At 34.4% G+C, this 22,388-nt stretch overlaps 2 protein-coding genes across 4 annotated transcripts in view; one reads left to right on the top strand and one right to left on the bottom strand.

Annotated features, from left to right (window-relative positions):
- LOC106121342 (uncharacterized) overlaps positions 1-21,819 on the bottom strand; it is a 65,070-nt gene extending 43,251 nt beyond the window's left edge. For 2 of the 3 annotated variants that reach the window (XM_013316970.1, XM_013316972.1), the window contains exon 1: positions 21,600-21,819. The gene's annotated coding sequence lies outside the window, so the exon portion shown is untranslated. Of the gene's footprint in view, positions 1-7,233; positions 7,272-21,599 lie in introns of those variants that run through there. The other variant, XM_013316971.1, reaches the window with a different exon arrangement.
- On the top strand, positions 2,558-5,130 carry LOC106120973 (uncharacterized). The gene is made up of 3 exons (XM_013316444.1): positions 2,558-2,696; positions 3,140-3,402; positions 3,968-5,130. Exons 2-3 carry the CDS (start codon positions 3,154-3,156, stop codon positions 5,027-5,029), a joined length of 1,311 nt encoding a protein of 436 aa, XP_013171898.1. The 5' UTR covers positions 2,558-2,696; positions 3,140-3,153; the 3' UTR covers positions 5,030-5,130.
- Positions 21,820-22,388: the final 569 nt, after the last annotated feature.

Genomic DNA, 22,388 nt, shown 5'->3' with positions numbered 1-22,388 from the left:
TGTCTTCTACATGTCTGTACGTGAGGCCGCGTTTGTTCCGGGTAATCTCCGGAACGGCAGAATCGATTTTGACATGACTTGGACGGGAAGGTGCTACTGCAAACTGGTATATTAAATATTATTTTTAATTCTGCACTGACGAAATCGCGGGTGACCTCTTGTACTCAAATATGGATATAGTTTTTCATACAACTAGAAGTTTCTTGAGCGTCGGTGGCTCAGGGGTCAAGCACTTGACTTGCAATCTGCAGGTCCTGGGTTCGAATCCCGCCATGTACCAATGTGTTTTTCGTTTTCCGATTTACATATGTACATTTATCCGACGTTCTTACGGTGAAGGAAAACATCGTGATCTGAGAAGAAATTCAAAGATATGTGTGAAGTCAACCAACCCGCACTTGGCCAGCGTGGTTGACTATGGCCTAGTCATCCTTGATTTAGGCTAGGCTCCGAGCACCTCGGTGGAGACGTATAGTGAGCTGATGATGATGATGATGAGAAGTTTTTATGACAATATTAACTAAGTTACGAGCAAGTAAGTTGATAACCAAAGATGACATACTTACCCGTATGCGTAACTTGCATTTATTAGTTATACACAAACGTGGCTGTTATCTAAACGAATCTTCAACTCGGTTGTGTAATTCATTTATTTAGAATGCAAATGAATTGCGAACTATTCAGTACTTTCTCCAAAAGGCCTAATTTCTCTTTTTATCGTAACATACGCTACTTAGGAAGCGCTTTTAGTCATGCTCTCGCTGTCAATGACCTAGGCAATTTGTAATACCTATATTATGTTGCGCACGATTTTTAAATATTTATTTAAAGTAGGAAATTAGTGTTTAATTATACTTCATACTCATACTATACATGCGAATGTTTGGATGGATGGGTGCATATATGTTTGAAGGTATCTTCAGAACGACTGAACGGATCTCGATAAAATTTGGCATACATGTAGAATTCGTCTGGAAGAACACATAGGTTACTTATTATATTTTTAATCCCGCGCGAACGGAGTCGCGGGCGACAGCTAGTTTGTTTTATAAAAAACACTTTTTCATTTTTATAAACACTAAAGGCCGTACTTAGATATGATTACAGATGAGTTAAATCTTTTCTTAAAGTTGATTTATAATAATAAAGAGTGGTTATTAGTGTTCTCTAAAGTGACCACTTAAAGATACCTAAGTGCGGCATTTAAAAGATTGCAATTAATCCTACGATCCTTGACTTATTTTGACATTCAAATTAAAGCTAAATTAGATCTTTTAACCATCACAATTAGTATTATAGTTGTCTGACAGATAATTGGATCCTTTCCCAATGCAACTGTCACCGGTACCGAATGACGTTCAAGGCGAGTCGGTCCATCGCCCACGTTCTCTTAGCCTGTGGGCAGGTTGTGTCACAAAAATGGTTTTGGTAATAAGGACATTTAAGTAAGAGTCTAAATTAAAAAAAATAATGCAGCAAAGAATATCATTCACCTAATTATAAATTAAAATATAATCTTACTAAATAACTAACCACTACAAAATAAATGAATTAATGAATACTATATTAAATAAACTATATACTAAAACTAAACCAAACCAAAAAAAAAACTAAATAATATAAAAAATCGACATCAAATCGCTGCGGTCGCACGGTAGGGTTAACAAGAGGACGGCGGCATTTCCCCGTTGGATGACTAAAAATAATATTTAATTCAAAGACTTCGATGAGTTTAGAAATGATATCTTTTTTGAAACAATAGTTTTGTAAAGATTAGTTTAAAGCTTCTCGAATACAAAGTTTTAGATAAAATTATGAATTATTTATAAATATGTTTCATATCAAACGAACAAATATCTCCAAACTCGTGTGATTCTGTGATAATATTGGACAGAAAACTGACAATATATTTACAAGACTACAAACACATTACATATTTAATTAGGGGCATCTTTTGGGTTCCCATCTTAGCGAATAAAAACTTATGAGTCACCTTATCGTTACGTATCCAACCGGATGGTAATATCAAGTTACGCAGCAGGTACTTTCAGCGGTGACGTCAGACTTAAGTGAAGCTGGTTTGTGCTATGAATAAGATGTTTTAAAGGAACTAATACACAGAGATTTCTCTTTCTGTGCGTCCCCTCCTCCGTCAAATCCACGTCTCCTTCAGGGTTGGAAGGACGACAGACACACATCGAATTCCTTCAACTTCACACCCTTCTTCTTTATGGTCGTGGTATTACTGGCTTCAATTGAAAAAAAATCAAAAAGTTTTTTATTTTATTTTAATGATTAAGTGTAAAGCATATAATTTTAACACACTGATCACAAATTCGCCATAAAACTTTTCCCACTAGATCGATGTAATAATATGAAAATATACAAAAACAAATGATAAACTCGACACGAGCAAACGTGGTAACGTATCACAGACTAATAAAATACGTAGCAGTATCACAGCGAATTGAGATAATGACGTGACAATTCTTAAGTATATCCGATAAGGTATATGTCAACAATTCCACACGGCACACGACAACGCGCACGGCACGCTACTCTATTTTACACTCGGCGTATCCATTGCGCACGACACGAGGGCATTATCATAATATAAAGGCAGATAGTCTAAATACGCATCATTACAAAGCCCTCAAGTGAGAGTAAACTTTGTGTCTTTAAGATTAGAAGAGAATGTAAGTTTTAATTTTGTTAATTGTTATCACCACTGCTAGAGCCCTCTTCTAAAGATCGTATACTTCAATAACGTTTCTATACCTGAAAGGACTTGTCAGTAGCATTGCTTAGACCACTGAAAGCCTTTGTGACATACTAGCTGTCGCCTCCGACTCCGTCAGCGCGGATTATAAAATGCATAATTAGTGCCTATGTGTTCTTCCAGACTATATTCTACATCTGTGTCGAATTTCATCTTGTTCTGTTCAGTCGTTTTGGAGATATACCTTTAAATAATCCATCCATCTAAACATTCGCATTTATAATATTAATAATAATAACATAGAGATAGCTGAGTCGATGTCAATCTATTAACGTTGCCTCATAAACTAAATGAATTCTAATTAGTTACATCTCGATACATAAAGACAATCTAATAAAAGTTTCATATGTATATTTTTAGATTGAAACTTCAAAATGCTGTGCTCCAAGGTCTCAGGAAGCAAGAACCAATGTTGCCAAATGAAATGCGATAAAAATGGATGTGTTTGTATACAAACTGAAGGACAGTCATATGTTTGGTTATGTATAGATGACAAGAAGAATATTATAAAATGTGAGGAAAGGAAACCTGAGTGCAAATATATTTCTACTGAAGGAAAATCATGTATTTGCGTTTGTGTTGGAAATGATGAAGATATTAAAGTTTGCGACGACTGTCAATGTATTCCAGAAGAATAATCCAAGAGAGTTACAACCAACTACTAAACTGTTCCATTAATATCTTTTTGGAGTCAGGTAGGTTAGACAATATGCATTCGTTTCGAAGCGATTCCATAGCTAACTTCAAAAATGTATGGAACTGACGCACGACAGTCACGTGACTTATCGAAATCGCCAGTTCCATAAATTTTTGATATTTGTTACAGTAACGCTTCGGATGCACTTTGTCTAACCCTCCAAAACCAAAATGTACATTATGTCTATCTTTATTCTTTTATGTCAAATAATATAAATGTCAAAAATATAAACACAAATATAGATAACCATTATCATTTTTTAAAAAATAAACGAGGGAAATATGGTCATTTAAATTTTCTTTCAATTTATTTCCTCCTTATCCTTTTTAAGCTACAGAATTTTTGTTTATTAAATGTTTTCATATTTCTAAAGTGTCTCAATTAAATACACACATCCATAAATTGAAACTTCTTCAAAATATTGTGCAGCAAGATACCAAAAAAAGCAACCACTTTTTTAAATGAAATGCTATAAAAACCGATATATTTATATACAAACTGATGAACAGTCCAGTGATTGGTTAAGTCTAGATGACAAGAACAATATTATGAAGTGTGACGACTATTGTTCCCGTATTGACAGCATCAAACGTCAGAATAATAAATCTAATAACATTCTCACGGCAGGAAAATATAGTATTTACGTTCGTGTAGACGATAATGAAGAAATCAAATTATGCGGCGATAGCAAGACTATTTCGAAAGAAAAATCCGATAAAGAAATCAACAAAAAAAAGTGCGCCAACAGAGGATATGTAAGTCTATCTAGAAATAAAACAATTGTGTACATGTGTGATGCAAATGATAAAGATAGTGGTAAATCTAGTGATGAGTGCGATTGCGACGAAAGTAGTTCCAGTCAGGGAAGTTCCAGTTGCAATTGTGTTTGCATTCCCTGCGATGGTGAAGAAAATCTTTGCATTGGTATAAATGTGAAGGGAAAAATTGAGGTTTGTGATGATTGTTCCTGCGGTCAAGAGGACAAACCTAAAACGTGTGACAATAAAAAATGTGACAAAAAAAATTGCGTTTGTATTCAAACACGTGGCAAAGCATTCGTCTGCGTTGGTATTGATGATAAAGGTACTATAATGTGTTACAGTGATTGTACTTGCGAAAATGATTGCAAACAGGGATCTTCCAAATCTAAATCTGTTTTTGTTCCCAGTGGTGCATCATGTATATGTGTTTGTCTTGACGATAATAGAAAAGTTACTCCCTGCTTTGATTGCAGTTGTAAAGAGGAGGAAAATAAAGAGCAGAATTGTGAAGGCTGCAGTTGTATCCATGAAGAAAGTTTACCTGTTTTATTGTTTACGGATGATACGTCTAATGAAGTGAAAAAGGCAATCTTAGAAGATAAATCTACTAATACTTCTTGTGCTGACTGTCTGTGTGATATTCCTAGATGCACCAGTTACAAATGCATTTGTCCCCCCGATACAAATACTGTCACTATTGTCAAAAAGTTTGCAGATATTGGCGATTCTCATGACTGCAACTGTCCCGAACCTAAGGGTACAAATAAATCTAAATGCTGCAAAAGAAAATAGCTATTCAGCTATATGAAGAACTTTGTTAATGTGTTTTTAATTATTTTTGTTTTAAAAATATTTTTATAACATTTTTCCAATGGTGTTTTTGGAACAATTATATTGTGGAAAAGTATTTGTTTTCATTCTTTATTGGTTTTAAATACCTTGTCTTAAGAGCGTCGGTGGCTCAGGGCACTTGACTTGCAATCTGTAGGTCCTGGGTTCGAATCACGCCATATACCAGTGTGTTTTTCGTTTTCCGATTTACATATGTACATTTATCCGACGTTCTTACGGTGAAGGAAAACATCGCGATGCAACCTACACATATCAGAGAAGACATTCAAAGATATGTGTGAAAATCAACCCGCACTTTGCCAGCGTGGTCGACTATTCCTAATCACCCTTAACTTAGTGTAGGTTCTGAGCCCCTCGGTGGGGACGTACAGTGAGCTGATGATGATGACCTCGTCATTACTTATATTTATGGCAAAAAAGGATTTAAACAAAATGAAAACTTCTTAAAATATTAATAATTATTTTTAACAGTTACGTTTATATCGATTACGCTTCTTCTCTTCTGTGAGACCACACCCGATGATATCGTCGTTATGACTTGCATTCAAACGCATTTGTAAAATCATCTCATTTCTCATGCAGCATAGTACATGACAGGTTGAACATGACTTGTCATTGTGACAGATAGGTCAACTACTTGGGTGGTAGTTTTGATGAGTACCGGTTTTAATTAGCTTGTTGTATACGTTTTGAATAACTTAACTAACTTCACTTATTTATCGGGTTGTCAGATTTGAACAAATCTAAAATATGTATTAGAAAATGTATACGTTTTTTTTAATAATTACATATTCAATTAATTTTATTGATAATATCATATGTTCTTTAAATCAAAGCGCAATTTAATGACTCATATCCACGAACAATGTATTAAAATAAATTAAATAGCTATTTCGTGTACTTTCTCTGTATTATATCAGTTTAATGTTAGTCGTGAAGTAGTCATAAAATTAACCGTCATAGACCGTCTGTAGTAGAAGACGTTAATTTCCTACCCACTTCGACGACATGGGCTATATTATAGTTCTTATGGTATGCTTTTCTTATGTTTATTAAGTGGGAAGGGAATTTAATTCTTTGACTGCAAACCTACTTAGGACCATCTAATTCAAACGGTCACGGTCCGAATGGCAACTGAGCCAGAGATCGCGATTACCTCAAACGATTGTACGCAAAGCAACAAGAGGATGTTCACTGTACTTTGTATAATGATGATAAATCATCAGTGGATTTGACGGAGGAGGGGACGAATAAGAAGGGGAAATATTCCCTTTCAATCGTCACCTTCCTCGTCTGGCTATGGTCAGCGGTCGGTTCGCATTTTGTTAAATCAGGTTGCTTGCTGGTTTGCCGTGTTATAATAAAAAAACGGGTTAACAATATGGACGAGAGTCGCAGTAGTATTTGATCTCTAAATGTGTTCTGCGCAGCGACTTGCGCATTTTAGGTGTAGCGGGGCACAGCGGGATGCGGGGCAAGAATACTACGCATCTCTCCAATGACCTTGGGCCGCCAAAAAATTTGAAAAGACTTGTGCTTTATATCTTTTTCACTATGCTGTTTAGTGTGCTAATGCGAGAAATGTTTACGCAATTTATGAATACGATACTACAAAGTCTCAAACGCTATCGAAATACTAAATTGATATTTCTCAATTAATTTCTTTTGCACAATTTACCTTGTTAAAATAACACGCTTAACACATTCCGGATTGTTTAGTTCCCGCGCTTAATTCTAGTTTACGCCGCCATTAAACGTTTAACGATGTCATATCTAGTATTATGATTAAACGATCGGTTTTAACTGACGTTGTATCGATTAATAATAAATAATAATTGGATCAATCGATTATCGTGTTCGTTACTTTGTTTATTGACAAGAATTGTTGCTTTTTAACTGTTATAATGGTGATTTCTTTGTATAGATCTACAAGAATATTTGAAATGGTGGGCATAAGTCAAACTAAATTATGACTACTCACTAGCGCCCTCCTGTCAACGTCAAATCTCACAATATCCTATTTGAACGGTAGCTGTGATGCCCTGGTTGTTGACTATAATTCTGACAATTCATAGTTCATAGTAGTTACGTGTTTAGAAGCTCAGATATTGATAAATTGAAGTTTAAATATTGAAAAAACTTACAAAGTTGTTTTCCCTTAATGTATTCGTCAGTATTACCTGTAACAATATATAAATCGTTAATAAATATCAGTATTATTTCTCTTATCTTTAGACGAGATTATTTGAAAACTTAAAGATGAAACAAAGACAGACCGTTTATAAAGTGATAGCAAAATAAAGTAGACTAAAACTGGACCGTGTTCAAGCTAAGGCTGTATAGTCTTTGTTCATGATATTTATAATAATATCAGAACTCAAAACACCGATCCCATACAAGAAAATAATAACATAATCTCCGTACCACATCCAGTCACGGCACAAGGATGTCGAAAACAGACATTTGTGGGCACGACATCGCTATGTATCTTGTATTGGAATTACCGCACAACGTAATAACTGAAACCACTATAAAGCTGTCAATCGCACCCCAGTCATCACCCGCATGTAGCGACGCTTGGGATCGTCCGTTACTTGGTGACATGCTGCGGCGCAAGTTACAAGACATTATACTATTTTAAATGCGAAAGTTTACATAGATGGATGGATGTTTGTTAGAACGTACCTCCAGAATGACTGCATGGATATAAAATTTGGCATAGATGTAGAACATAGTCTGGAAGATGAACATAGGATACTTAATGTTATTTCCCCTGCGCGGACGGAGTCGCAGCCAACAGCTAATAGGATACAACTTTGTTATTTACAAGAATTGGTTTGCATGTAGTCCTTGTTACTTATGTAACAGTTTATTAATAAGTATAGAATTCATATTATTAACAACAAATGCTTAATTACTTTAAAGCCAAAGATCGATACTGTTAAACCTGGCCCTCTAAAACTGAAAGAACCTAAATGCTTTCTGGAATAATAGCTTTCATAAAAACAATACTTAGCCTACTTCTATTTTACGTCGTCGTATAATTAGGTGTATTGCGCATCTATTTTATGAGTAGTAATTTCTCTAAATTTTCCGCTATCGCTTATGCCTCAAACCATAGCTATCAAGCAAAGATTGGTTCACTTAGTATAACAGTCTGAATGTAAGTTAAACAAATTGTTGCAACACATGCCACGAGATTAACATCGATACCCGTTATTTGGTAACCATTACGCATCGGAGATTCATAATGGAGATTTTAATGCGTGAAGTTATTCGCACTAATGGATGTAGTAATAAAGATGAACCTAGTTGTAGGTAAAAGGTAAAGATTGGTGAAATATAGCTTTACATATAGTAGTAAAGACCTGATGGCCTTTTTTCATATCGTAAGGTGGCAAACGAGCGAGCGGCCACCTGAAATCGCTGATATAGCGAAGTGACCGTTGCCCATAAACATACGTAATTGCATATGCGTTGCCTGACTTTAATCGACGTTGGAGAGGATGCACAGAAAGAAAATATTTTCCCTTCCCATGCATCCTCTCATCCGGAAAGTCCACTTACACTTCCCATCCTTTCCTTATAAGAAAGACGTTGAGCAGGGAAAGAGTAGGTCTAGCACGAATATTTACGACACGCGTTTTCATTAAGTCATCGAGAAGATATGTCAAATTGAGTATGAGATTTGTCGATGTACTTTATGCCCGCTTCATCATATTCTTTCAACCTTTTTGTTTAACACATCAAAAGAAAAATATATAAAATAAAGAAAAATATGTTTGACAAATAAGATATGTACATAATTAACACCAGATGTGTATTTTTATATTAATCTTAAGCAATCGAATTAAGATATAAATTATCTTATTAACATAAAGTAGCTTAACATATAAATGAGTATTTTTTTCTAGTTCAAGGTCACAGGAGATTTAGCAGTTTTTTCCCATACTTAAACATAACCTACATTTCTATAAACAATATGAATACATTTCTCTATCCCTTTCTTTTTCTTTAAATAGATAAATATAGCAATATCTTCTTTTGTAGTTAGGAGAGTGGAAACTTACCACAGAGTAAACGACATCTATAGAAGTACTAGCTATGGCCCGTAACTCCATCGCGCGGAATTAAAAAAAAAATAAAAAATAAATAGCCTATGTTCTTACGGACTATGTTCTACATCTATGCCAAATATCAGCGAGATCTGCTGAGCCATTTTGGAGATACCTTCAAACGAACATCCATCTAAACTTTCGTATTTATATTATTTGTAAGTTACAGGTGAGAGTAGCTGCGCCAGGTCTGTGCCAATTGGAAATCCGTTGTCATTGTCTACAGTTCTTGGATTAAAGGCGTGAGTTAATTATTCTTTATAAAACTTTTTTTTGAATGTTGTTGAATGTGAAAGTGTAGTATAAAATATGTTTTTCACGTTGAATAAGTTTAAATCACATGTAATACTCCGTCGTTCAGAACTGGTCTTGTAGGTCAAACGATGTGTCGTTTACATCAAAAAATGTCCTTCAAAACCGGTCCGCGCTCGCGTCTTGAAGAGATTTACTTGAAGATTAACAAAAGTAACCAATAATTTAAATTCTGTAGATATGCCTTTATAGCGTTATATTTATCAAGATAAAAAGGTTTTTTTTTGTTTTATACGAAAGTCAAATTATTTTTCAGTGTTTTTATTCAGATAATAATCTAGTACTTTAAAGAAGGAAAGAAAAGGAAAGAAAAGAAAAGAAGAAAGAAAAGAGAGAAAGGAACTTCCACATTTTTTTTCTCTCATTTTTTCGCTACATACGTAAACTTAAAGCTAAACCATGGATTATTTTCTATTGTTCATCACAAATAATTTCACGAGTACATTACTGCTCTAATAAATGTAAATTAACGCATCAAACAATTAAAAGAAGCAGTGAACAGTAAAATCGTAAACCTTCGGATGCCGGCACGTAGTTTAATAATAAACGGCCTACGCGTGTTCAACCTCGGTCGTTGCATACTTCATATATTTCTTTTATATTATAAGGTGGTAAACGAGCGAAAGGCCAACCGAAATCGTTGAAACAGCGAAGCGACCGCTGCCAATAGAGATCCGCAATAGCAGATACGTTGCCTACCGATAACCACCGAAGAAGGGGATGCACAGAAAGAGAAAAATTTTCCCTTCCTATGCATCCTCTCATCCGGAAAATCTCTATTCTTTCCTTATAAGAAAAAGTGTAGGAAGTGAAAGAGGATTAAAATTAGGCCTTCGGTACCACACTTATCAGACGAAACGCGGAATTTCACTTCACGCCTGTCTTCTGTGTAGTGGTGTTCTTTTATGTGTAATCAGTATTATTTCATTGCTTGAATGTCATTGTTAGTCAATATTTCAAATATTCATTAGTAATGTTTGTAAACTGACTAAAACTGACCTGTTTTCACAGACCAAACATGCCAATAAAAGCACATAACGCACACACTTATGACGGTAAAAAAATTTTAAGAGTTTTTTACCGGAATTTATCGTAAGATTTTTTTAGTCGTAAAAATCCAACACAATTGAATTCATGTTTACACGACTTCAAAAAGTAAGAGGTTATAAAATCGTTTGTATATTTCTTTTTGCAAATATATTTATTGAGGTAACCATAATCCCAAACGTATGTAATTTTTTAAAAATATGAACTTGACAGATATAATTTATCTAAAGCGTTGTGGGTTTCAGAAATAACGATATTAAAACATTTTTGTCGTTACGAAGTTGAAAACCCCACGCTTATAAGAAGAAGCCCACGATAAGTAACTAAAATCTTAATTTAAGTTCTGTAATTTTAACTTAACAATTTTTATAACATTAATACTAATATCTTAATAATATTATAAATGCCTATTATTACTGATAGGACTATTGCTGCCAATAGGCCCGATATAGTAATAATAGACCGGTCTGAGAGTTGTGTAATGTTAGTCGATGTCACTATTTCACATGACGAGAATCTCGTGAAAGCTGAAAAGGAAAAAGTGTTAAAATACCTAGATTTGGCTCACGAGGTTACCGCCATGTGGTGTATGAAATCGACTACCATTATTCCGATAGTCGTATCGGTAAATGGACTGATAGCGAAGAGCTTCGACCAACATCTCAAGAAGCTCTCGCTAAACAGTTGGATTAAGGGCCCGATACAAAAGGCAGTTATCCTAGAAACCGCGCGCATCGCATTCCTGTCTCTGCAGCCCTGACCACTGGTTGTTTGAGTCATGGGATTCCGCAGCTTGTGGTGTTCATTTTTTAATATAATATGTTTTGTATAAATATATATATATATATATATTTTTTTTATATGAAATGTATTATATTAGAAATGTGATAAATACATGTATATGGTTATAAATGCGACAGTTTAGATGGATGGATGTTTGTTTGAAGGTGTCTCCATAGACTGACTACTAGACTATCTGGAAGACTGACTAGATTACCTGGAAGAACACATAGACTACCAATTAAGTTTTTTTTTAATCCGTGCGCACGGAGTCGCGGGCGACAACTATGTTTTAATTATATTCATACTGGTATAGTGCTGCATACTGATCCTTACAAGTAACGACCTTGGCATAGTTTAGTGTTGCATTGTAATACATATTAGGCATTACTCATCGTATTGTTACCACGGCCGGATACGCAAATATAGATACACTAGCTATCGCCCGTGACTCTGTCCTCGCGGAATGAAAAACAAACTTAGTAACCTATATGTTCTTCCAAACTATGTACTACATCTATGCCAAATTTCAAAGAGATCTATGCAGCTGTTATAGAGATAACTTCAAATATCCATCCATCCAAACATTCGCATTTAAAATATTACTAAGATTATGTTTTCACTTCTTTGTTAACATGTATACAAACTAATAAAGCTGTAGTTCTTTATCCTATAAAGGTACGCGTTCATTGGCCCGCACAGATGGCAGACATACAAAGTTGACTAAAATCGGTTGTGGGCCGTGCATGCGATGTATCCAGTGCGAATGAACAAACGTGTACCTTAACTACGTCTTACTTATGAGTTGGCGAAAAATTCGTATGCTAAAAGCATATGACTGTCTCTTTCATTCTCTTCTCTAAAACTGAGATAAAAATATGCTTCTGTAGGTATGTTTCGTTAGTGGATACCCAGTACAAACAGGAAACTAATCATTCCGCAATGCTATTGAGCGTGACACGGGATAGTGTGAACACCGTAATATCGTGGAATGTCTACTAAAAAGTTGTGGAATTTCTATAGATATGTGTTCTATCTATAGTTGAGCACATCTGTCGTATTTGTATCTGTAAGCTTTGCGAATACATACGATGTATTCTATTTATTACAAGAACTAGCTGTCGCCTGAGAACCGTGCGGAATTAAGAAAAAACTTTTTTTTTATTTTTTATATCATAAGGTGGCAAACGAGCGAGCGGCCACCTGAAATCGCTGATATAGCGAAGTGACCGTTGTCCATAGACATATGCAATTGCATATGCGTTGCCTACCTTTAATCAACAGAGAAGAGGATGCACAGAAAGAAAATATATTCCCTTTCCATGCATCTTCTCATCCGGAAAGTCCACTTCCACTTCTCATCCTATCCTTATAAGAAAAAAGGTGCGAAGGGCAAGAGGACTAAATTAGGCCTCCGGGACGCACACTCATCAGACGAAACGCGGAATTTCTTCCACTTCACGCCTGTCTTCTGTGTGGTCATGGTATTTAACCGGGCGAACCGGGCCAATTCGTGCGAAGATGTTAAAGCGGGCTCTAGCACTGTTAAACTTAATTAGTAGCCTATGTGTTTTTTCAAACTATGCTCTACATCTATGCTAAATTACATCGAGATCCTAGTAGCCGTTCTTAAGATACCTCTTAACTAACATGCAAACATTCGCATTTATAACATTAGTAAGATTATATTTAAAACGTTATCAAACTTGCATTAATAAAAGTCTACCTTGCCCCAGTATCAAATATGTCAAACTTATCATTAAAATTCAAAGCACAGCGCAGTCTCTGTTTTAAAATCAAAATAAACCAAGGCCAGTTTAATATTCACGTACAAAATAATATTGTTTATTCGCTAAACATTTTACACGGACAATAAACGAATCAAATGCAAATGAGATGCATAAAACGGGTGGGACCAAAAGCAGGATTATTGCACAGAAACTCGTTCCATTTGTTTACATTTATTCTCATATTAAACCTCTCATTATAATTCTGTATTGAGTTAAAATTACAATATAAAAAGATAAATTAGTCCGTTTTATTAAATCGTATTAACCGTAAGTTTCTGAGACCAAAATATCTGTATCATATAATATATATATTCCAGTAAACGTGAAACAGAAACAAAATGTTTGAAAAGGAGTTTTTGGTCTTAGAAACCCACGGCAAGTTTCCAAATAAAATGGATTTAAAACAAATCATACCAGAATTACTATTTCAAAACATTAATTTTTTAAAAAATGTCCTGCAAGAGCTGATTACCTATTAGACTTAGACGTAGAATCACTTTTTAATTAAAATTTGTTTAAAATATTAACAGGAATAGAATTTAACGAGTTATTCGATGTTGATTAACTCGTCATTAACTAGGCATTTGAGCGCGGGCGTTTAATAATCTAACTGGAATTCATGAAAACAAAGTAATGGGCAATGAAACGTTATTTTTAGCGTTTAAGGCGTTAAATATTCTTGTACAATAGTTGTGAAGTTGCCAACGTTGTGCCAATGAGGACATAACACATCCTAGAGCTTACTGGAATCAAGTAATATGATAATTAACGTTTAAGCATCCTTAGCACGTTTTTACTATGTACATCGCTTAGGTTTTTCTTTGCTTTACACTAATTAGGTCAATTTAAATTTACTAATCTAAGACATTAGATTACATCCTTTAAAGTCTTGAAGTTAATTTTTATAATAAAATTAGCTTTCGCCCGCGACTCCGTCCTCGTGGATATATAAAAAACTTAATTAGTGTAGCCCACCCATCCATCTTTTCACATCACATCCATCTAAACATTCGCATTTATAATATAAGTAAGTTAAATATAAAGCAGCTCATCAAGGCATAAATTCGAAAAAAAGATGAATAAATAGTATCCTATGTCCGTCTTCTGGCTCTAAGTTACCTCTTCACCAATTATCAGCCATATCAGTAAAGCCGTTCTTGAGTTATAAATAGTGTAATTAACACGACTTTCTTTTATATAGATAAATAAAATAGAAAATTACGTATGTATGTAAAACATACTCTGGAAGAACACCTGGCTTCCCATTAAGTCTTTTTTAATATCGTGCGGACGGAGTCGTGAGCGACAGCTAGTATTCTATACTAATAAAGTATAACATGCGATTAAAGATATATATAAAAAAAAAAAACATAAAAAGTCTAAGCCAAATATTATATCAGTGCGGCCTACGCGTGGTTTCAATAATTCTGAGCTAAAGTCAATGATGTCACCTCGCTAACTCCCGTACAAGGTCTGAACAACAAGCCTTATAAAGTCACTTGTGTTAAGCCTTAAATAATACCCGCATTGAAGGCTCATTTCCTGCCCCCTACATAAAATTCAGCGTAACAAATGAGAAATATAGGAAAAAATGTGTTAATAATTTAGTTGCATTCACGAACCTTAGTCTACTGTGGGTTTCCATTGTTGGAATACTTTTTTAAAATAGAAACAATTTGTTTGACTTTTTCAAATAAATGAATAAGTTATTTTTTGAGTTATTGAGTGTTATATGAGTTAGGAAGTGGAGGGACTTTGAGATAGAGAATATGTCAGTGAAAACCCACCGTTATTTTGTAACGAATAACTTGAAAGGTTTAAAGTAGGTGGTCATTAGAATTATTGATCCAGCTTAAATTAAATACACAGTTTAAGTTTAAACATATTACAATTCAAGAGATTGAATTTTTAATATCACAATGATGCCATTGCTTACGAAATAAGAATGACAGAAATCACAATACGTAATTCAAAAGAGTGCTTACGACTTTATTATATTTATACGAGGTTTTAAACGTAAACTAAACACATTTATTTATCATATAGTTCTTATTTTTATGTTTTATGACATACTAGCTATCGCCGTTGTCGAATTAAAAAAAAACTTGATTAGTAGCCTATGTGTTCTTTCAGACCACAGCTATGCCAAATTTCAGCGAGATCCATGCAGCCGTTTTAAATATACCTTGAAACGATTATCCATCCATCCGTAAAAACATTCGGATTGTTAATATTAGTAAGAAGTAAAAAGTCACGCTCCAACATTGGGAGACTCCGAGCCTCTCTACCGAGACGCTCGGTAGAGAGGCTCGGAGCCTCCTCGGTAGGGACGGGACGAGCTGATGATGATGAAAAACTTACAAGTAAGATTTTACATAGTAGTGCGTTGTAACAGTAACAGAATTCTTCAAAGTCGAAATTAACCATTACACATGCACGACTCAATAAGCTAATTGGGTCTGCAGGTTCGGCATGTCGTGTGGGAAACGCCTTATAATTTTGTACGTGCCCTGACAAGCCTTCTTAATTCATCTCATTAGGCCTTTCTCTTAATCGCTTGTGCGACCGACTTGTGGTTTATGGAGAAAGGAGTCATTGTATGCATTCCAAAGTATAATAAACATAAATTAGGTACAGAAGTATATAAAAAGTAAGGCTAGTTTAACTAGGTTCTAAATAACTGCTGAAGTAGATTTTGTTCAATGTCACATTCGTTAAATGATCACTAAGAGCCACTTTAGTGTAGATTAAGCATGAGAAACCTACTCAAAGAGATTGTTAATAACTTTGATTGCGACAGCTATCAGATAACAAATATTAATATTTTAACATTGAATTCAGAACAAAATCAACAATTTTAGAACGAACATTTTAACATATTTTGTCTAGACATGTAAATTTTAATCTTGTTTAGAAAATTATCAGTGACAAAACATTCCCGAATATTTTATGTTAGTTTACAAAGTTTTCATCCTTCAAATTTGGATTCATTTGAATATAGTACAGTCAGCTACATAAATTTTTAATAAGTGTACATTAACAAATCTATTGAAACTTGTATACGACTTCGGTTTCAAAAATACTTATTTACGTATTCGTCAAAAACATGTACTCATCGTCGGAAGCCTACGCACCGATACGTGTATACATATTTTCAAAACCAAAGGGGTATAATATAATTTTCTGAATTATAAATGTCCACATATTAATGCAGCTGACTGTACAACGAAAAACATGTCGTTTCGATGTACTCGTATAGCAGTAAATTTACCGCAAAAGTTTAATCGCCATCACAATAACGAGCGTGACAGTTACGTTTATAAGGTAATCGCAGACATGTTTCGTTACATGTTTCCCAACACGACGACATCGACATGCTGAACACGTGATATGGATTACATTAACTAAACTTTATATAGGTAAAGGTAGTCCAAGGCAAAAATTTTACAAGGAAATTACGTTGTTGGCATAATCATTGTTAGTATTTGTGAACTGAATTTTAGTCTACTTTTTCTATTATTTCTTCGATTCCATGTAATACAGCATAAATTTAAATTTCTATTCCTCCTATATAACTACAAATTAGTTCAATTTTAAATTAAAATAAGAGTAAAACCTGAAAATTATGGTTTAAATTCGTTCCGATTACATGCAGTATCAACCCAAAACGCTTTTCAATAAAATCGTAACAAATTTTGTAAGAAACTGATGAATTATTTCATATGGCATTCGACTTAAATAAATTCAATGCCAAATTATATTTAGAAACAGTTTATGAAATGCAGTGGCTGCATGTCGCAAGGAAATGTGTCGATTGCACAAACTCGAACGAAACGAAGTCGAAATCTATATCATCAATCGAGTTACAATAGTAATAGAAAAATCGTCAATCAATGTTTGCCAACAAGATTACCAAATATAAGATTCAAAGTTTTATATATTGCGTATAACAGATAATTTACGAGGTTTGATTAGTTTTTTATATGTGTTCATGATTTTATTAAAATAACCTAAAAGATTACAACATTTCTAAAGTAAAAAGATAAGTTTGAGGTTATTAGAATATCTCTAGATCTACATAAATCTTACTAATATTATAAATGCCAAAGTACTGTATGGATGTTTGTTAGAAAGTATCTCCAGAACGGCAGCATGAATCTCGCTGAACGCACAGATGAAGAACATAGTCTGGAAGAACACATAGGCTTATTAAGTTTTTAACTCTTCGCTGTCAGTGACAATTATTTAACATTCTGGACACTGTTTTCCGTGGGCGTATATCTTAAATGGTGAACTTTAGCGGCGTAATATAAAGAAGTCTTCGCACGTTCAAAAGACAAGCTAAACGCCGTCAAGTGATAAATTCATAATAATCCGCCATCTATGCAAATTGCCGCAAATTGCGGTGATACAATCAGGCTCAAAATTGTACTATGTGAAAATGTACGAACGCTTGGTATTTTCCTTTGTTTTCTAAGTATAAAGTAACGTGGATGATTATAGACTTTTAATAACAGGAACTGTAAGGCGCGCCCTCTATAAAAAAAAACAAATTTGTTTTTAACATGGTTACTAGTGTGTTCTTTTTGTGTAAATTTTGCTTAAGTCATCATTATATGGTTTGATTTTGGTTCACTCCACCCCGAGAAAAGTGGCGGTACTTAGTACAGTGGCGGTTTTTAGCTTAGTCCGTTTCTCTATAGTCAAAGGTATTTTAAGTACAAAGATACGCGGATGACTATAGACATGACATCAGCTATGTTAATGTGGGGAATAACATTGTAGACGACTCGTTTGTTCGTAAACGGAATATCGATGTTTGCAATATTTTATATAGTTTTATTGTTGCTGTAGGAATAATATGAAATAAACATTTCATACTAGATATAAAAACAAAAGAGATCTACCGTTTGTTAATATGGAATAACAAGAAACAGTTAATATAGATACATCTATATGTTTTGTGTTGCTTTTTGAAATGGACTATACTGCTAAAATTATAGGACAAAATAGAAAAGACACAGTATTCATATATTTTTCCAACACTTTTATAAAATAATCCGCGTCGTATCATCCGCGGTTCCATGCGCGTGACAATAAACAAATATAATTAGTATTCTTCCAGACTATGTTCCACATCCATATCAAAGTTCAGTGAGTTCCATGCAACCGTTCTAGAGATACTTTCCAACAAACATCGATCCATCCACCTAAACTTTCTCATTTATAAATATTAAGAAGTAAGATAAACTCAAAAGGCTAAGAGAGCTTTTCCTCTTTCCCTTCCCACCCTTTTTATTATAAGGAAAGGATGGGAAGTGGTAGTGGACTTTCCGGATAAGAGGATGCATGGAAAGGGAAAATATTTTCTTTCTGTGCATCCTCTCCTCCGTAGATTAAAGGTAGGCAACGCGTATGCAATTGCGTATGTCTATGGGCAACGGTCACTTCGCTATTTCCGCGAGTTCAGGTTGCCGCTCGCTCGTTTGCCACCTTGTGATAAAAAAGAGTACCTTAAGAAGTTGCCTACCGTTTTAGAGGTCCGTGTATGGCGTAAGCTGTTTTTTTAAGAAATAGACCTTCTAAATGAGCCTAAAGAAGAATTTAAAACAGTTGAAAATCTACGTTCTTTGTTTAATTTTTAATAAAAACGCATTGCATCATATGGCGCTCCGACGACCTGTTTATTGAGTACAACTGTCCTTATAAGTAACGAGCACCTACTCACAACCTTCTTTATGTTCACCGCTTTCGATTTCTTTTATATTTAAACTTATACATTGCTGTTTGGCAACGATATTAAAATTTATCTTCACCTTTTGATGAATCAATCGATAGTGTATCGGAGAAAGTGTTTCCAAGCGTTGTTTACTTTTCTATATTTGAATGTTTGGTATCATTATGTCATTTTGTTAATTTATTATGTTATTTGACTAAATTATACGATAGGACGGTTCCATAAATGTGGATTAAGGTTACATAGTATCGCGCAACCATTTTGTGAATAATATCTTACTAATATTATAAATGCGAATGTTTGGATGGACGTTAGAAGGTACCTGTAGAAAGTCTGCTTGAATCTCATTAAAATACATAGATGTAGAATTCCTGGAAGAACTAATACGCTACTAATTAAGTTTTTCTTAACACCGCGCGAAGTCGCAGGCAGACAGCTAGTTTAGTCTTATTTTGATGTTAACTATAATACAATTTTATTGAAACAGTTATTTTTTTATAATAAGAGTGAAATATAATTTATTGCGAGCGTACTCAGCTGAGGCCTTTAAAAATTCCAGCGAGTTACCTTCGGTGAATGTCAACACAGATGAGTGATTAATTTACAGCCAGACATTCTGATACAAAGGGCAGTGGGTATTACCAATAATATTTATATAATTAACTAGCTGTCGTCTGCGAATACGTACACGCGATATTAAAAAAAATAATAGTAGTCTATGTGTTCTTCCAGACTATGTTCTACATCTGTATCATATCTTCTTACATACATCCAAACATTCGTATTTATAATATTAGTAAGATTGTAAGAAGTGTAATACAGACATTTCATAGATAAATGATGGTACATTTTAGATTTTTAGGGTTCCGTACCTCATAAGAAAAATACGGAACCCTTATAGGATCACTTTGTTGTCTGCCCGTCTGTCTGTCAAGACCCTTTATTTTAATCAATTATTCTTATGTCAAAAAAATTACGATTTCATAGTTTTCGTTTTTAATCTTTAACAATTAAAACTTACTGTAAATTTAGTAAGAAACAATGTGGACTAATTAATAAATATTTTGTTTTATTATAATTATTATAGGCATCTTGTTAACCTTACAAGAGCAAATGCAAAGAGTCTTAAAGAGTTATTCAAGTAATTGGTTTCCGAAGGTTATTTCGTATTGTTTTATACGTACATGATTATGTCATATAGTACAAGTGGGCTTTTATTTACATACCTTAGTATGTACATGTCACCGAACAATTGTGAACATAGCTAGTTTATAATCGATCTAGGCAAAAGAGCGGGAGCGCGAGGGAGACCCCCTGGCGCCCCTGCTCAGACGTAGGAGAGTGGGACGGAGAAGGCGGCAATATGCCGCCGCCTTCTCCTTCCCACAATAGCCCTTCGGTGATGGACACGGGGGAGTCCATCACCTTCGACTGAGGGCTGCCTCCCCCCGGAGGGGGAGCTGCCTCGGCAGCTGACGCAGACGGGGTCGCGGACGAGAGCGAAAGCGTGCCCGTGGCCCCGTTTCGTTGGAGGATCAGAGAGGTTTAGTGGGTATGCCTCCGCTATGGAGGAGAATCCCACATAACTACCGCGTGCCCCCCGGGGCGCGGAATATGCATAAAGCATTCCTTTCTGGAAAAAAAAAGACATATACAGCAGCGAACTGTGAGCAGGACGAATCATTGACAATTTGGCATATAATATCGCATATAAATTTTTCATTGATTAACATAGGTTTAAGATATTATGTATTTTATATGATCATCATTTAAAGCCGCTAAATCTACCAAATATAATATACGCTAATCTAACAATAATATCAAATTTAAAAACAAAGTCAATGAATAACTCAAATTAATACACTAATAATGAACGAACCAGTTCACACTAGTACCTCGTTAGATTGTAAACCAACGAAGTTTACAAATGATCGGTAGCACGTGCTAAGTAATGTCATTAGGCGTACAAGAAATGATCCACCGACTGATTGGCTCTTTGCAGGTGCGTTACACAACTGATTATCTCATTGCTTATTCATCAATAGGCAAGATTATAACATCAAACTATAATCTGTGGTCACACTGACAACGGAAATCTCAAGTGTTATGGATTTCCCGCGACACCGTCCGCGCGGAATTAAAAGAAAATTAGTAGCCTATGTGCTCTTCCACATTGTACAACTGTGTAAAATTTAATCGATATTCGTTGAGCCTTTCTTCAAATACATTCTTACAAATATCCATCCATACATCCTAACATTTGGTAGTGGAATTTCACATTAATGTCTAAAATCTCTTCGTTACTACTACTATTACTGTTATTGTATACGAAAATTATTTTAAGACGTAGTATATCTATTAACTGGGCTTTAAACTAGATGATTTTCAACAATTTTTCCATTTTCTTTATAAGCATTTTATTATTTAAAAAGCAGTATTTAAAATAAAACACAGAAAAGCGTCCATTAAAAAGCAAAGCTCTATAGGGTTGGCAAAACACGTTTTCTTCTAAATAGGTCTAATGTTATTTCAGTCTTTTACATAGGTAACTTAATCCACTAAAAATAACTTATCTTTTAGGTTAAGAAAGATTTGCAGAAAGAAATACAAAATATATACTATAAACATATACTATAGTGATTTTGTTAATTTCCTTAGGGCATCCTTATTAATAATTTTATTAACATTTTAAATAAGTTTTTAGAACGAGTTAAGCTTAGTTAAGTTACCTTACAGTCCATGAAGTATTTTGACAGCTGTTGTAAATCAACACAACGATCTATTTTGCACAATTATTATAAAAAAAAAACAAACAATAACAATATTCAATACGTACACATTCACTGTTTACACTTGAATAAGTTCGATTTTCGTTAATATACAGTTTAAAATTTCGATATCTCGTAAAACGGAACGACAGCCGTTTAGGCGTGCGCACGCGCCGAGTTAAGCGCGCAACACTGACAGGTCGGCCATTTCCTTGCATGGTGGGAGAACACATAGAAATAGGAAATAAATAGGAAAAGTTGCCACAGGCTATTAAGCTATACTTTAAAAAAACAGTATCGAAACAGAAATTATGTTATAAAAAAGAATCTTTTAATTTCAAAGTTTATATAACTTATAATATAACTACTAATATTACTACTAATATTAATTATTAAAAAAGGGGTGTCTGTATGTAATATCAAATGTATTTGTTAAAAAGAAAACCCAATATAAAAAAAAATCTTCTCTCAATCTGTCCGCAAATATCTTTATTCCGAGTATTCGTAAAAATTACAAGGTCAAATCATGGAACTTTGACGGGAAGGTAGATGCATATGGGCATATTATAGGGTGTTATTTTTTTAATTCCACGCTAACGAAGTCGCGGGTCACTGCTATTTATAAATAAACCGATGTGTTTTTATTATCTGACTGGTTCGAAAGGATTTTTTGTCGCATATGTTTGTAATTTGGTAAATGTGTACACATATTTTGTCATTTTCGTGGTGACCTATTACAGTCTAAACCAT

The sequence above is a fragment of the Papilio xuthus genome, unplaced genomic scaffold, assembly GCF_000836235.2.
Source record: "Papilio xuthus unplaced genomic scaffold, Pxut_1.1 DF826945.1, whole genome shotgun sequence".
Taxonomy (NCBI): Eukaryota; Metazoa; Arthropoda; class Insecta; order Lepidoptera; family Papilionidae; genus Papilio; species Papilio xuthus.
Note: the sequence above shows the minus strand (reverse complement) of the source record. Positions and strands in the feature narration are given on the sequence as shown.